This window comes from Gracilinanus agilis, chromosome 4 (assembly GCF_016433145.1).
Source record: "Gracilinanus agilis isolate LMUSP501 chromosome 4, AgileGrace, whole genome shotgun sequence".
Classification (NCBI taxonomy): domain Eukaryota; kingdom Metazoa; phylum Chordata; class Mammalia; order Didelphimorphia; family Didelphidae; genus Gracilinanus; species Gracilinanus agilis.
Genome location: NC_058133.1, coordinates 7,358,802 through 7,376,198, shown reverse-complemented (window position 1 = coordinate 7,376,198; position 17,397 = coordinate 7,358,802). Strand labels below are relative to the sequence as shown.

Sequence of the window (17,397 nt, the reverse complement as noted above, 5' to 3'; positions counted from 1 at the left end):
TCAAATCCTACTTCTCTTGTTGGTCCCCCAAAACCCCCTTTTGGGACCCCACAACTCCCTGTCACTGCCATCTGCTGGATTTCTTGGGTCATTTCCCTTTTTTCTTCCAAAAGCTCCGGATGGAGGAGCTCCCAATGCTCCGCTATCCTCTCCTTCCTATCTAGGACTCCAGCAGCTGAAGGTGCCCAGTCGGACGCCCCGACGGCCTGAGCGCCGGGAGGGACAAAGAGAACTTTCCCTCACTGCGGTCACAACTGCAGGCTTTCCTCGCGGCACGGCCCAGCTTCTCCCCTGCTGGGACTCGCCCCTCCTCACACATCCGGCCCGGCTCGATGAACCCCCGAACCTCCAGGCGCCAGTCACATCTCGACAACCCGAACCCCTGGGTGGCTCGCCCTGGAGAGCGACTTCCCTACAGACTTATGATGCTCTCTGGCCCGGTCAGCCCCTTTACTCTGACCCAAGGCTCCCCCATGCTCTGCTCCGGCACCGTCCGGGGTGTCCATTCCGACCACCTCCCTCAAGGACGTGGATTCTGTGGCCGGGCCCGGCAGCACTTTGCCTCAATCCTCTCTCTCTCTCCTGCCCCACCACCGCCCTTTTGCCCTCCCAAGCCAGCCATTCCTTTAGGCTCTGGCCCTTTGTGCTCCGCCCCACCCCATGCCTGGGTCCCAGAGCTCTCTCAGAGGGCCATCCCAAGGCCTCGGCTCCCTGCTTGGTCTCCCTCCATGGCCAGATGCTGTTAAGCGGCCTCTTTGGTTCCTCCTCTTCCTGGTACCCAGCAGCCCCCGGCTGATCGCCTTTCTGCTGGCTGGCCCAGCTGGAGTTTCATCGCCACTTGCTGACCCCCCCCCAGTGTTCCCCAATTCCTTTTTAGGCTGCATCTGCTCTGTGTGGGCATCCTTCAAGGCTCTGGGCTGTGTCATCTTCTCCCCTAAATCATTCCATGGCCTCTCCGTCATCCTGTAAGCGCCTCCTGCCCTGCCCCATCTATGTCTTGGAGGGGATCCCCGCCCGTGACCCCCCCCTGGGGTCAGGCCATCCCCGCCTCAGGCAGAAGCGCAGCACCTTCTGGAGTCCGAACCTCCTCCCTGGGAGGCCCCACGAACCCTGGTTCTGTTTCTGTCAGAAACATGCTGGAGGTGGGGCTTGTGGCGGGGGAGGGGAGGCCAGAGATTTTCTTCCCAACAAAACATCCTTTTAATGGCTGACCTTCAGCTTTGAGTCCCGCCTTTTGGCCCCGACTCCAGCTGGGGGAGGGGGGGAGGGGGGAGAACTTTTTTGGAGCCCCCAGAATGGAGGAGCCTCTACACTGACGTGTCTCCAATCCCTTTGGTCCTGCCCCCGCCCCCAGTGATGCCATAATGGGCTCGTCCAAGCCGGGCTCTGCCTTTCCCCCCACATCCTCCCCCTCTTCGGGACGTCCCGGCCTCGCTCTGGCCCTCCTGCTCTATCTAACCCTCTTGGGCTCCTTCCCGGAGTCCTCCCTGAGCAAGAAGGGCCCCTCCTCGGTCGGCTCTGCTTCATCCTCCTCCCGGAAGGACCCCCATGGCGGGTTCTCCCCCCTCCAGGGGCCTCGACGCCTGGCAGCCGCCTCCCCACCCCAGAGTTTGGAGGCCCCTCCTCGGACAGGCACGTTCGGGGAGCCAGGCCTGCCGCCGCCTCTTACCGAGCTTGACGGGGAAGCCGGGCGGCAGCTTCATCTGCACGAACTCTCGCAGCTTGTTAAAGTGCTTGAAGGGCGCGATGACTTCTAAGACATTCAGCAGCCTGGCGGGAGGAAGGGCGGGGCTGCTCAGGGCGCCCCCCCAGCCCGGGGCCCGCCCCCACTTCCAGCCGCCCCCCCCGGCCCGCCCCCACTCACGACTCAATCCCGAGGGGGAACTCCGGGCTCATGGCGATGGTGGCTTTGAACATTTTCTTGTTCTCTTTGCACACGCGCTCCCTGCCCAGGTGGGGCGCTCTGGGGGGGGAAGGGACGAGCGTCAGCCGTGCCCCCCGGAAACGCCCCGAGATCTGCCAAAGGGGGTCCCCCCAGCACTCACTTCCCGCTCTCCGCGGACACGTATTCCTCCCACGTGATGGTGTTCGGCGGGGGCGGCGGCAGCGACTGTCTTCGGACCGGCTACAAGGAAACGGGGAGGATGAGAAGCCCCACGGAGTGGGGGGGAATCCTGTGGGGACCCCCCAACTCTCCGGACCCGGGGCGCACCTGGGAAGGGGGGGGAAGTGACCCCAAAAGGGCGGAAAGCCTGAGCCGGGCTCTGCAGGGAAGCCCCCGGGCCCAGGAGGTTTGGTTCCGGTGGGGTCCCCACCCAGCCCTGAGCGTTCTTCCCCCCCCCCGAAATAGAGAGGGAGCCCCAAGGTGGAAAGATGACCAGATGGAATGCGGTCATCAGGAGCCCCGGGCAACGCCCAGGCCTGCTCAGGGAATCCTTAGAGCACGGCAAGACCAGAGGAGCCGAAGCCCAGGGGCAGGAAGGGGGCCCAGAGGCAGACCTGGGGGTGAAGAGTGGCTACTCAGGCAGGCCATCCCACCACCCTGGCCACCCTCTTCCCACCTGTGTCTTCCATCCAAGCATTAAATTGTTGGAGATTCCCCGAAAGGTCCAAAGCCAGGACCTCCCCTCACAAATGCCAGGGCCGGGCACAATCACCCAAGATCTTGGCCACCAGGGCCGGGCACAGAAGGGGATCCCCGGGGTTTGCCACAGGCATCAAGCCCCAGAACACGGAAAAGCCTCTCAAGAGCTGGTCTCCCTCCCAGGAGTCTGGCCTAATGGCCCACCCAGGCCAGCAAAGGCTGCGCCCCCATCCAACCAGAGGAGCCAGAGGCACCCATGGAGCAGCTGGGACAGAAAGGCCGCTTCTGCCTCTGGGAACCCAGAGAGGCCTCCAATGATTCTCCAGAACAACAGCACATTCCATGAAAAGGAAGGAGGCTGCAACATGTGAACCAAAGGCAAACCGGAAATAGCCCCAGGCAAGGGGAAGGGAGACCCGAGAGCCCCTGATGGCCCCGATGCCCTGAGCTTTCCAGAGGAAGCCAAGCAGCGGAGGGGAGTCCTCTGACAAGCTCGGGGAGGGACAGAACGCCCTCTGCACACTGACAGACTTCTGAATCACAAAGAGCGCAGAGCTTTTCATGCTTCCTCAGCATGAGCAGGTCTGGTTGGAGAAAGGGGGGAGTGTGACACTGGGAAGGGGTCCTGCTCCCCTGAGCTGCCCAGATATGCCCAAACCATGATGGGAGGGCCAGAGACCTCCAAAAAACAGCACTCTCAGCAGCTTATGTCTACAGCCAAGCCAAAGCCAAGGAACTGGGGGCATGTCCTGTTGATGGAAACCGTCACTGCCATGAAGGAAAGGTAGGGACGGTGTCACACTGGACGGTGACATTCTGCCCCTTCCTTTCACTAATTATTTTTTCAGAAGAGACCAGCTCTCCCTCCTCTGCTCAGGCTGAAAAGGACAGGGACCATGTCCAGACCCAGCAGTCCACTCCCACCCCATCCCCGAGCCAGGCCCCTGCACCCCGCTTTAAGCTCCCCACACTGAAGCAAAATCCAGATTGGATCAGCCAAGCTGGAGGGCCGCCCCCCATCTCTGCCTCCCCAGAAGCAGAGATTGCCGGGATAGCCAAGGCTCCTTGACATTTCACTGAAAAACATGCTTAGTTCAACTTGACTGAAAACCACTGGCTTGTTCACCCCACAACAGCTTAGTTACTACCCATGACTTAAATTCTACAGGCTGCGTGACCCTTTCCTGAAATAACAGACACACGGGAAGTCGTCCCCACAAACGATGGGCAGATGAACGTCTAGGCAGCTCCGACTGTGCTGGGCACTAGGGACGCATCTCTCCTCAGCTGCCTTCCCTTCCTCCAGCATTGGGCATCACGCGGGGCCTTTACTGCGCTGAACAAAAGAACTGCCATATGACTAGAGAAGGAAGAATCCCGCAATGGGCAAGGCAGGCAGAGCTCTGTGGGGGCAGGACTCTAAAGGGTGACCAAAGGCGAGGGGAAAGAACTTAACAAAACTGCTAGTTACATCTGTCAAAAACGGCAATTTTTTCAATAAGAGCTTTGGTCAAGCACCAAAAGTTAACTCAAAAGAAAATTTCAGGCCTAACTAATGCTTGCTACGTCAGGCCTAGATCCTCCTTTGAAATCTCAACAACATAGAAAGATTTAAGTTTCACAGAAAACAAGTAATACAGGAAAAGCTTAACACTCAACATTTCAGCACGCATCCAAGGTGAGAGTGAGATCTCTGGCTTTGCTGTATTACAAACCAAGATTCTTTTTGCTTACTATACCTCAAAGTTCTGTTCCATTAAGGTTCCGCCTTTACTTAAACTCTCCAGGATGGCCTTATTTCGAATGATATCTTCTTCACTAAGATGTTCTCTCCTTTTTCTGGATTCTAAAATAAGTCCATTCACCAGGTAAAAGTTGGCCAGAAAGTTTCCCACTCTTTCCTAAAACAAAATCATATAGTAAAATGTTAAGAAAATCTACAACAAAAGAAGTCTTCAACAGAAGCCACAGGACCAAGCTTCATCATCTGGATCCTACTAAGATATATTAGAATTTATCGATCTTTTTTTAGATGAGATTAAACCTAAATTTTAGATGAGATTAAAAAATAAACCTGAAGATTTCGACTCGGGCCTCCAATTCACAGCTATTCTGGAAATAAATTATTTTAAAGCAAAACCAGTTAAAAACAAAGAAAAATAGCACCTGGTATTGCTCCACTGTCCAAGTAGGCCGAGGCTACATGAAACCCTTTGCTACACGAGATAGGATCTTCCCTCTTTCCATTCTCCTTTTATCTGCCCAACTGCTCTCATCAGTCTCTGTTGCAGCTTCATTTTCCCCGGGGGGGGGGGGGGGTTGTCATCAAGCCAGTGACTCCCTGAGCTCTCCTACCTCATCTGTATGTGGTAGGAATGAGGATTCGTTCCTCTGCCCCTCCCCCCCAACACCCACCCTTCCAGTCACTTAGCCTTGCAGCTTCAGGGTCATCCTTGCTCTCCTGCCTCTCTCCCTTACCCTACACATCCAATCAGTTGCCAAATTCTGTCTCTCCTCCACATCTCGGCATTGTGCCCCCACTCCCAAGGCCACCATCTTGGTTCAGGCCCTCCTCATGCCTCCATGGGACAACTTAATAGTCTCCTTCTGTAAGGTTCTCTCCTCTCTTAATTCATCTGCCATATATGAAGCAGAGAACTCGCTCCCCTGCACAAGAAATTCAACAGCTCCTCTGGTCAATAAATTCCAATGGCTTCCTATTTCCTCAGGGATCAAATACAACATACTGTTTGGTATATTCAAAGCCCATCAGCATCTGGCCCCTTCTACCTTTTCTGTCTTTTGACCCATTCCTGACCCACACTAACTTACTCTTCAATCTAATGATCATGGCCTCCTTCCTGGACCTCCAACAAGCCATTCTTTCTTCCAAATGCTCTAGGGTATGCGCTCTCTCTCTCTCTCTCTCTCTCTCTCTCTCTCTCTCTCTCTCTCTCTCTCTCTCTCTGTCTCTCTGTTTCTATCTCTCTCTGTCTCTCTCTCTGTCTCTCTCTCTGTCTCTCTCTCTGTCTCTCTGTCTCTGTCTCTGTCTCTGTCTCTCTCTCTCTCTCTCTCTCTCTCTCTCTCTCTCCTGCTCCTTATGGTTCCCTTCAAGTTCCAGCTAAAATGGCACCTTCTCCATGATTTCTTTCCCAACCTCCTTCCCTCCTGCTTCTTTTTTCTCTGTCTTGTCTAGCTCATGGCTGAACACAGTTGTTTGCATGTTGCTGCCATTAGAATGGGGCCTCCATAGGGGCAGGGGCTGCCTCTTTTTCTTTGGGTCTCCTGTGCTTGGCCCTGTCTTGGTCCAGTGCTCAGAACAGCAGGAAACTTAACCATGCAGGGTGTGTGAAAAGGCTCTTAGGCTACTACTAAAGTTTGGGGGACTTTGGACACCTTCTTTACTGACACATGCAAGGAGTCAGCAATTACCAGCAATCTATCTCCAAGCTCAGGAAAGCTTAGAATATTAATGGAGGGGAAGGATAACAAAAATAGGTCCTGTAGATCTTTTCTTTTTCTTTTTCTTTTTTGTGGGGGGGGGGGGGGGGGGTTGGTGGGTAGCATGTCAAGAGTCTTTGCTTGGACTATGATGACAAAAAGTGGGAATGTTCAATTCTTATTCTGCTATTGGGATTTTTGAAGAACTGTACACTGGAAATGACAGGAAGGAAATCACTAAGTAATTCGCTGGGACTGGATGCCCAAGGATCACTAAGAGGATGGTCAGAGAGGTTACCTGGCTCTAGGTCCTGGCAGATGTGGGCAAGACCATAGACAACATAGGAGGGACCACAACATCAAAAAGGGTCACACAATATCCAGAAATATTGAAAAATTAAGAGTACAGAGTGCAGCAGCTAGGTGGCAAAGTGGATTGAGCACCAGGAATAGAGACAAGAGATCTTGGGTAAAAATCTGGCCTCAAACACATCCAGGCTATATGACCTTGGGCAAGTCCCTTAACCCCCATTGCCTAGCCCTGACTGCTCTTCTGCCTTGGAATCAGTATGTAATATTGATTAAACATAGTGTATCCAAGACAAAAGGTAAGGGTTCAAAAAAAATTTGAGAACAGAATCTGGACCACACAGACCAGTGGGGCTTGTTTACATTCCTGGGGAAATCCTACAAGAGATAATTTTCAAAGTGAAAAGGAAGCTGTAGTTAGCAAGAGCTGGCATAGTGGCTTCATGAAGAAGAGGCCATGCCAGATTAGTCTCATTCCCTTTCTGGCCAAGATGAATGAACATGAGATGAGAGAATTTCATCAAATTTAGCCCAGTCCACACTGGTAAATTTTCTCCTACTATTCTTGGGGAGGAGAGACCTGGATTAGACAAGAATGCCACCAGAAGAACGTAGAACTGGTGTCATGCCAACCCTGCAGGAGGTCCCCAGGGGAAGCCCCTCAGGATCTGTGCACGGCCCTGTGGAGGCATGGCATGCTCCTCTGCTTTGCTGATGTCACAAAGGGAGAGGTAACTGAACCAAACATAGGACTGACTCTTTAAACCAGATGCCAAGTTATTGGGCAGCGGGAGACTCCGAAAGGTAAAATGCTACTGGTACAAAGCAGGGACGCATCTTCTCAATATCCATGTAAGCTACCCAAAACGGCATCCAATTATATCATTGTGACTTCCAAAAGTCATTGGAAGAATCAAGCTTCTCGATATCAAAATCAGTCGAGTACAACAATGCCCTCATCAACGATCTCCTAGAACACACCTATCTTAGTTACGCAGCCTCCGCGTTTAACTAACCACCACAACGGTGTTCCTGGAGCAAACTGCAGGGCAAAGAGTTTCAATGTCTTAAAATTGGTTCTGTCAACTACTTTCAGTCTCATGACTGAGAGATGCTTCAGAAGTAGGATGACAGAGACACGGTTTTATGAAAGCTGGAATATGTACGATTCACACATACTGTTTTATCTGCCCGGAAAAGCCATCCTGTTTGGGCACGTGTGAAAGTGATGGTTTTGGTTGATAAAGTTGCGGAATAAATATCACTGCTCATTAAAATATCAACTTCTTCCTCTGTTTCCATCTCTGAATCCTTAAAGACAAGAAAAATGAAAAGTAAATCACATAAAGTAGATTTTACAGTACGTAGGTACTTAGAAAATTGTTACATATTGTCGCTCTCAGATATTTTAGTTTTCTGTTTATATTTCCAGGAAATGAAGGGAAGAGGAAAAAAGCAGATTCTGTGGGAAAATTCTAAGATGCTGATTCTTTAGTGCTTGTGGTTACAACCTCATTAGAAAAGTTTAACTTTCTAGTAGCTCAGTAGCATAACAAACTCCCAGCCTGAATTCCCAAATAAAGACTACTGAATAAATCTTTCTTTTCCCAGCTGGAAAGGTAAAAAGCCAGGCGCATTAATATATAAAGATATAACATAATATAAACAACTATCAAAGATGGTCATTTCTACCCAGACCTATTATCATCATCAGTACAAGAAATGTCCCATTAGGAATTCTTTGAGCCAATGCAGATACTATAGACAACATATTATAACTAGCATTTAGAAAGCACTTTAAGGCTTGCAAAACTTCACAAATATTGCCTCGATTATCCCCACAAGGACCCTGACACATAGGTGCTATTATCATTTCAATTTTACAGATAAGGAAAACTGAAGCAGATCTGCCCAATGTCTGTAGCTGGATTTGAACTCAAATCTTCCTGGCAAGGCAACTGCTCTGAGAAGGAAGTCTGAGAGGCCTTCCTGGGGTCTTGAAAAGGGAAGCAACTAACCCAGAGTCAAAGAAGCAGAATCTGAACCTAGATCTTATGCCTTTTGGACCAGTGCCAAGCCACCCAACACCAAAGCCTCCCAAAGGGCTTGACACCATCTAGTCTCCCTTTGGCATGCTCTGGGGGTTGGCTCGACACTACTGTTTCTCCTCCATTCTGACAGCAGATGGCAGAACCCTGATGCCCAGACTGCAGGCTTCAGGAGTCATTAAGAGCCGCATCATCTGCATCCACATCGATTCACATAGAGCAATCCATATGAATAATCTTCTTTCTGATTTTTAATTCCAGATTCTCTCCCCACCCACTAAGGAAGCAGATAACATAGTGTCGGTTCTACACGTGCGATCTTGCAAACCATGTTGGCCACCTCCAGACAGACAGATGGATGAATGGATGGAATACCCCACCCCAAGAGAGCCAGGAAGGCACTCTGAGCGGGGAGGACAGGACACAGGCGGGGGCCAGTGCCCGGCGGGGGGAGGGCAATACAGATGAAGGTGGCCCAAGCGAGTTGGTGTCTGGGTGGCCAGAACAGAACAAGGGGATTTCAGAAGGCTGACCAAAAAAGGCTATTTCTCTGGACACGGCTGCAAACACAAGCCAGCCTTCTACAGAAGCAGCTGCCAAATCTGCACCCAGAGCCCAGCCGACTCTCAGCAAGAGCATCATCATGCTGGTGTGACCAGGGTGTCCCAAAAATCTTAGGGCAGTTCTAAGCTTTCCCCCTCCCCACCTTTTAAACTTCGCTTCCACCTCAGAATCGATGCTGTGAGGCGGTCAAAGGAAGAAGAGCCATAAGGCCTAGGAGATAAACGTTAAGTGACTTGCCCAAGGTCACTCAGCCAGAAAGGGTCCAAGGGCAGACTCACCTCGTGACGGATTTTCTGGTAGACTCTCTGTTCGTTATCTAACACTACAAACGATTCAGAGGGCGGAGCGTCACCAGTGAAAATGAAGCTCAAGTCCCCTCGTTGGCACTTCATGTCAGTAAAGTCTATGAGAGTTGTGTCAAGCCTGTGGAAAACGGACCAACCGATTAAATCCTGGAAAACACTGAATGCACGTTATTAAGCAGGCTTTTTCCTAACAAAATAGTTGTGTGACCATTGAAAACACCACATTTCTTAAAGAATACTAGAGGACGAGCATCTTCCCATGATCTCTGCTTCTCTTGGCAACAGGGGCCATTGCTGGCTGTTCTGTTTACCGTTTCTCAAAAAAAGGCCACGACCTAAAATACATTTAAATTCAGAGCAGCACAAGTCCTTCAGGGTTTGGTGGACTGCATTATTCTGAATGGAAGCACCTTCTAAAGACAATATGGAAAGTCAGAGTCTAGCAAGGAGCTCAAGGGAGGCCTCATCTCCTGAGCTACGTTTCTTCCATGATAATGGCACTGCCGAACTCCTGAGTCAATGAGAAACTTCAGCAGACATGCACCGTGCATCCATAGAGGCCTCCGAGAGCCACGAGCACGCCTGGATCATCCTGGCTGGGGCAAGGGAGGGGGTGTTGAAGGATCGACAACAGTTTTTAAGATTCCAAGAATTGTCAAAGGGTCAAGGTGGCAATTGTTTCCCTCATTTCCCATCCATTACACTTCCTCTAAGACAGCAGATTATAAAAGGAAGTCGAAGCATCACGAAAGGCTCGCAGGCTTAAAGCTGAACTTGAAGGGAAGTTCAAGAACACATCTAAGCCAGAATCATCCATTTCCAATGATTGAGCCAAATAAGCACTGGAGGAGGGATCCTCATTCCCCAAAGGCTGAACCAAGGGGCAGAGACCCCCCTTGTGTATCTTCTCCCAAACCCTGTCAGAGCCCCCTCATCAACTGTCATCAAGGAGGCAAAGGCCAGAAAGTTGTTATTGTCATGGCCCCACTTAACAGGAATGAACCTTGTAGTTCATCTAAATCCAGCCCAGCTCTGAAAAAGGATCTCTCTCTAGATTATAGTTACTTTAAAAAAGAGGCCTCTTACCTTAAAAACAAAAACAAAAATAAAAAAAACAAAGGCAATCTCTCTTAAATTTCCTGTTCCCAAGCAGCAAAAGAGGCAGCAAAAAAAAATCCATCTTCCTAAATTCAAATCTGGTCTCAGACTTTCTAGCTGTGTGATCCTGAGCAAGTCATTTTACCATTTGCTGCTAGGATGAAGGAATGGTAATGGGAAGGAATAAGACTTTGGACAGTCACTAGAAGTTTTCAAGAACTATACAGCTTCAGCTTCTTCCATCAAATGACAAGAAATTTTTCTTAAAACCTCAAAGGAGGGGCAGCTGGGTGGCTCAGTGGATGGAGAGCCAGGCCTACATATGGGAGGTCCTGGGTTCAAATTTGACCTCAGACTTCCTTTCCTGCCTGTGTGATCCTGAGCAAGTTATTTATCCCCAATTACCCAGCCTTAAACTCTTCTGCCTTAGAATCAATATATAATATAACTATGTAAACATGTAATATTGATTTTAAGACAGAAGTGATTTTAAGTTTTTAAAAAAACACTAAGTGTTTTAAAAAAAAACCCTCAGGGGAACTGAAACTCCTGGTTTAGTGACTGAGGGTCTATTACCAGCCTTCAAAAATAATGGGACCACTAGAGAAGACCACAATGCACTTTAATCACCAGGGTCATTCTGCAACACACTGAACAGGCACAGTAAAAACGTGATTTCTAGGACTATTTATTTGATTTCCCTTCAATTCCCAGGATTGGGGAGGGGGGAGGCCAGGAATGAGGGAGTTTTCCGACTTGCGCATGGCTGCCCTAATGCCCTAAGCATTTGCTGTTCAGAAATGTTTGGCTAGACTTAGGTGAACAGTTTGCTTTGAAACTCTAGGAGCAAACTGGGCTCCCTACCCAAGGCACATACCGGGCAGCTTTTTTATACTTCTGTGGCCATCTCAGAAAAACCCAGAGGGCTTTCAATAAGGTACTGAGCAGCGACTGACACTTTAGAAAACAACCAAGTCAAGTCTGAAAACAATTTCTGCCCCCCAGGGAAAACTTGATTGCCTTTAAACAACAGAAAAAAGTCTTGTTTATTTTCTAATTGAGGGCATGCAATACCCCCAAGGAGAGGCAGTGTACTATCATGGAAAGGTGGCCAGGCCTGGAGGTTGGAACCCTGGCTCTGTCCCTTCCTCAGTGTGACCTGAGGAAGCCAGTCTTCACGTCTCTGGCTTTCAATCTTCTCACCAATAGAAAGGAGGCAATCAGGGTATCAGGCTCCTAAAGTCATCTTCTCTAGTCCAAGGATGCTATCTATAGTCCTTAAAGATTTATTGTTGTTCCTGACCAATGGGGAAATGTTTTCCCTGATCACAAAGCTATACCCTAGATTGAATGTTTTACTGTCTTGAGGAGGAGGTAGGGGAGGAAAGAAGAGAGAGAGAGAATTTGGAACTCAAAATTTTAGAAAACGAATATTAAAAATTGTGCATGTAATTGGGAAAAAGTAAGTATTTTTTTAACATTTAGAATTTTAAAATTAAATTTTAAAAATTAAATTAAAAAGTATTTTTTAAAGATGTGTTGTTGGAATCATTATTGGTAATATCAATGGCACTCAATCACCAAACTTATCCCCCCTGCCAAGGCAGGAAAATTGAAACAGAAAATAGTTAAATGGCTTGTCCAGCATCCTACCATTAGTGAGTATCTGAGCCAAAAATTCTAACTCCAATCTCTGCTGATAGCCAAGTCCCGCACTCCATCCTGTGCCACCCCTGAGATCTGAGACTGATATTCTCTCTTCAGTGTTCTTCCAAATAGCAAAGAGTTTTTAAAGATGATCCTGTTTTAAAGCTAGCAGAAGTTGGAATTGGACGTAACTTCTTTTAAACATATTCAGGAAGAAAATCATCCTAAAATCACAATCAATTGTCTATAAAGGCATCCACAGGCAAAAACTTTCAAGAGGATCCTTAAAGTACAGCATACTTCTAATTTACAAACTTTATGAAATGAATATCATTCCACATTGCCAGTCCCTGAGGTAATTTTTTAAAGCTTTGGTACACACATAGCACTAGCTATTCCACTACTACATTCTTGAATGGAGAAAACAGTTACTTTACTGATACAACTTAAACTAATCTAGAATAGTTTTTAAACCCTTACCTTCTGTCATAGAATTGATACTAAGTATTGCTTCCAAGGCAGAAGAGCAATGAAGGCTAAGCAATTGGGGTTAAGTGACTTGCCCAGGGTCACCCAGCTAGGAAGTGTCTGAGGCCAGATTTGAACCCAGGATGACCTCCCATCTCCATGCCCAGCTCTCTATCTATCCACTGAGCCACCCTCACAGCTGCCCTGATAATAAATATTCTAATGGTAAAACCTAAAGATTGTTTCAGTAAACTGCTCCACTCTATACACACCTTATTGCCAGTACAGTCACCTATGACACCCACCCAATCATTTTACAATTAAATCTTTACAGGAAAATAGGACTAAAATAAACTCTGGGTCAAGCAGAGCATTCAGAAACATGGTCAAATTTTCCAAACCTCAGTAACAAAAGCAAATCATCTTACCTGATATTGATACCTTGTTTGTATATTTTACATGCATCGGAAGGCAGAATTCGGGAAAGTAAAGGCACTATATTTGTAATAAAAAAGAGGACATAATTAATGTGTTGCCATTTTTACAACTATAAAACAAGCAGTGCTAAAATTTCCCTAATTCTATAGGAATGTCCTAATTACTTTTAAAATCACACCTAAAACTGATTTGTCTTAAGGTTAAAAACAGAAACCAAGAAAGCAACATTTATAGAGGCAACTTTAGAAAGCTGAGACTTAATCTGGAACCAGAGGTGTGATGGGGTCTAAGGACATCACGGAATGATGTTTCTATGAGCCTCTGAGCTCCAATTGAACCTACTGTGTTCGATCAGACCCAGGTTGAAGCCAGGTCTGTAGGGAGAAGAGGAGGAGCAGTTGGAAAGGGACAGAGAGAGAAGGGAAGGAGGGAGGGAGGGAGAGAAGGAGGGAAAGGAAGGCGGTCCTGCAGCCAAGAACCGTTTCTGGATGGCTGTCCATGGGCCCTGAATGTCACTGCTTGGTCTAGGGCACAAGAGCAAGGGCTCCACACGACTGCTCCTCCAGATACCTTGCTCTTTCTGAACAGACTTGAGAAAAGGCATTCTAGGCTACATCTCAAAATGCAGCAGGTCCTACAGGGGCACCTATTACATTCGGGCAGAGCATTCATACCCATGTTCTAAGGCTGTGACCTTTACTGAGTTATAGGACCCCTTGGACAGTGGGGGAAAGCCCATGGAACTCCTCCTCCTGATGAGAGGTGCCTACATTTATCAAGGAAATGACCGATTTCAATTAAAGGCTGCTGAAAAGAAAACCAGAACTTTTCCCCACCAACATTCACACAACATTCGCTCCCTAAAATCCATTCCCAGACTTCCTACATAGCTGAACTTAGGTTTTGGGAATATGATTTTAAGAAGCATGCCTGAATCCAGATAAAGAGCTGTCAGAATGGAATTCTATGCAGAGAAACGGGAATAAAGGAAATTCTTACGGCTATGACTCACCAAGGTCTACTATATGAAATTTCATTGGGAAGAAATTACAGACCATCCAAATGTTAGCCAGAAAAAATAATGCTGCTTATTACCCCGTGTGGAGATTGTTACTAACAGGCTCTCACACATTTCTAGACATTTTGTAGTGCTTAGTCATTTGGGCCAATATTGTCTGAGCCATTCGAAGCACCTCAAAGTTAAAGAGAAACCCCCCAAACATAAAAAAGTTGCTCTTATCCATGATTCTTTTCTCAAAAAAAAAAAACAAAAACAAAAAAAACAGGGGTTCAGATAAGAAGTAACTGCACACCTCTCCACAGCAAGAGGTACCTACATTATTTCCTTTCTTCCAAGTCTTTACTAACACTGTGTGTGTGTGTGTGTGTGTGTGTGTGTGTGTGTGTGTGTGTGTGTGTGTGTGTGTGTGTGGCCAGGGGGCGGAGTTGGGGATGCATGAAGCAAAGGACAAAGGAATGGATGTTGTCATTATTAAATCCTACGATGGCTTCAAAGATAAGAAGTTTAGTAGCATAACTAAAAAAATGTTGCAAAATAAATTCAAATACCTCTCATTTTAAGCCTATCTGATGCCAAGCTTCCAATCTCAGCCATAAAAAAGTCCCCCTCTGCTGCTGATGTGTCAACTAAAAATACATTAGAAAACCTATTTGACTATCAGAACAGGGAGAAATACTGGATCTTCCCAAAGGTGCATTTAACACTTTGGGGCCTGACTTAAGTATATTCCATTTACCACCTGCCCAAAGCACCCAGCACAATTCTGCACTGGCAGCAGGATAAATTCATCTTGTACAAATAATTACAGACAATCTGCTCTCCCCCTTTAGGTGCCAGAGTTTCCCAAGCAAAAAACAAAGCTCTCGAAGCAGAACCCCCTGGGCTCGATCCTCATCTACCACTTTATTAACCAGAGTGCCTTCAGTCAATCACTGAACTATCCCATTTAAGATGGGAACAGTCCCTTTTAGCCTCTTCCTCTCCCAAGGTTGTCCCAAACATGAAAATATTCTGAACGAGGAGATGGATAATATAAATGAAAGCACAAATGGAACAAACTGCAGGAAGGAAAAGGGTCAAAAGGGTGAGTGGAGTAACTAATGATTTAGAGCCCAGAATTAGCAGGATTAAACTTTGATGACTGCAGAGAATCACACGCCTCGTACCAGCTTTTTGTTGAAAAAGGAATTAAGAGTCAAAGAGAAAGAAAGACAAGTCAAGGAGATGACTAAAGGACAGACCAAAACAATAACCTGATAGTGAGAGGCATCTCTTTAAAGAGTCATTTAGACTCCACGACTTTGATGTTGCCATAAGACTGGAGACTATTTACAACTTGGCAAAGTGGGTGGTCTACCCCAGACAGCTCTAATTACCTCAGTTCTCTTTCTCCCTTACAGTAGTCCCAAACCCAACTCCTTCAAGAAGCCCAACATAAAGAACCCACATGTGGCTAAGAGTCAAAGGGAAGATGGAGGAAGAAGGAAAGTCCCCTCCTGAAGATGACAAGGACAGGCCAGCAAGGACACAAGAGCTCCCAAGTCTAGCTGAAGGGCTACAGGGACTGACCCAAAATTGTTGCTGTAAAAATAGGCCTGACTCCAAAGAAATAGATTTTGAAGGAAGGGAGAGTAACCACCCTCTGGATGTAAAGCTCAGAACCACACACTGGGGCCATGAAGGGAAAAAGAAGCTCATCCCTGCTCTTGTGGATCTCCCTTTCTAATGGAGGAGACAACAAAAATGGGAGGTTTCAGCTGCTCGTCAGGTGCAAAGGAAGGAAACAAGCATGTGTTCCCTCCTGTGTGCAAGGTGCTGTGTTGAGCACTTGGATTCCCAATGACCCTGTTTTTTCCATTTTACGGAAGAGGAGACTGAGGCAATCAGAGGTGAAGTAACCTGCCCTGTCCTGCCTCCAGCCCTAGTGCTGCTCTGGGTTCCCTAGCAGAGCACCCCATCAAGTTGGCCCTCACAGCCTTATGGATGGAAAGGTCCCATGGTCTCTAGGGTACAAGTGGCAAAGCAGATGTTTGTGCCTCTTCTCTAATGTCCTTTCCACTGATGCTATCCCATCCCTTTCTCAGACTGGCCCCTGGACAGTAACACGGCCTTTTTGTGGTGGCAAAGAATTGGAAACTGAAGGGATATCCCTCCATTGGGGAGTGGTTGAACAAATTGTAGTATATGATGGTGATGGAATACTATTGTGCTATAAGGAATGATGAACTGGAGGTTTTCAGAAAAAGCTGAAATAGACCGCCATGAACTGATGCAGAGTGAAATAAGCAGAACCAGGAGAACATTGTGCACAGTTAACAGCAATACTGTGGGATGATCAACTGTGATGGACTTAGCTATCCTCAGCAATGCAATGATCGAGGACAACTCTGAGGAACTTATGATAAAGAACACGATCCACTTCTAGAGAAAGAACTTCTGGAGTTGGAATGCAGATGGAAGCAAGCAATTTTTCACTTTAGTTTATTCAGGTTTATGTTTTGGGGTTTTGGTTTAATAATTATTCATTTGCAAAAATGAACAATATGGAAATATGTTTTACACAATAATACAAGTATAACCTAGATCAAACCTCCTGCCAGGACCCGGAAGGGGAAGTGGAAGGAAGGGAAGGAAGGTAGGTAGATAAATTTGATCATATAACTTAGAAAAACGTGTGTGGAAATTTCTTATTTGTTACATGTAATTGGTAAAAAATAATAATAATAAATAAATAAAAGGGAAAAAGGTTGATTCTCCAAACCAGAAGTCAGTGAAGCCAACTCTGATTATCAAAAAAATTCTAGAATGAATTATTAAAGACTTTGTTAACATTAACACTAAAATGAAAACATGGTCGACAATCTAAGTTTTTGCAGACTAAGCACCTTTCCCCTTTTCTCTTCCCCTTCTGGGGTAGGGTTATTACTAAAATGACAGAAAAGGTGGATGCTGCCCCTATCTGCCACTGAGATTCTAACGAAGTATTTAACAAAGTCTATCATGGTACCTTTAGGGGCAAAAATGAAGAAGAACCCATTGTTTCCAACTGAGCTGCAGGAATCATGGCCTTGTAACAAGGAGTAACATGACCAATGGTTAAGGAGAGGAGAACTGATAGTTCTTTACCAACATTTTCCCCCTATTTTTATTGCTTTTTAAAAGATTTTTTTTAAAAATCAGAGGGGATAATAGAGAGAGAACTGGGTTAAAGTACAGATGTAGAATTTTTGAGTAATATACAATGTGTTTCTGTCCACTATGAAATTCCTTGATCCTTTATCCTTTGGGTTAAGATGAAGAAATGTGTTAAGACATTAGTAAGGCATAATCAAAATCACCTTTATAAAAGGGGAGGAGGGAACAGGCCAACATATTCATTCAACTGAAATGGACTTAGGGGTTTAGTGTGATCGCATCTTCACTCTTTTTCAAGAGGATAACATGGCAATCAAAAGAGCTCGTGTGAATTTAGGG

At 46.9% G+C, this 17,397-nt stretch overlaps 1 protein-coding gene across 1 annotated transcript in view; it reads right to left on the bottom strand.

Moving 5' to 3' along the window:
* Positions 1-17,397, bottom strand: part of ANKRD13C (ankyrin repeat domain 13C) — a 59,582-nt gene that overhangs the window by 3,579 nt on the left and 38,606 nt on the right. Inside the window, 7 exon segments of the mRNA XM_044671834.1 lie at positions 1,670-1,770; positions 1,865-1,963; positions 2,046-2,125; positions 4,324-4,485; positions 7,514-7,645; positions 9,225-9,369; positions 12,893-12,959. Coding sequence (XP_044527769.1) covers positions 1,670-1,770; positions 1,865-1,963; positions 2,046-2,125; positions 4,324-4,485; positions 7,514-7,645; positions 9,225-9,369; positions 12,893-12,959 — 786 coding nt within the window.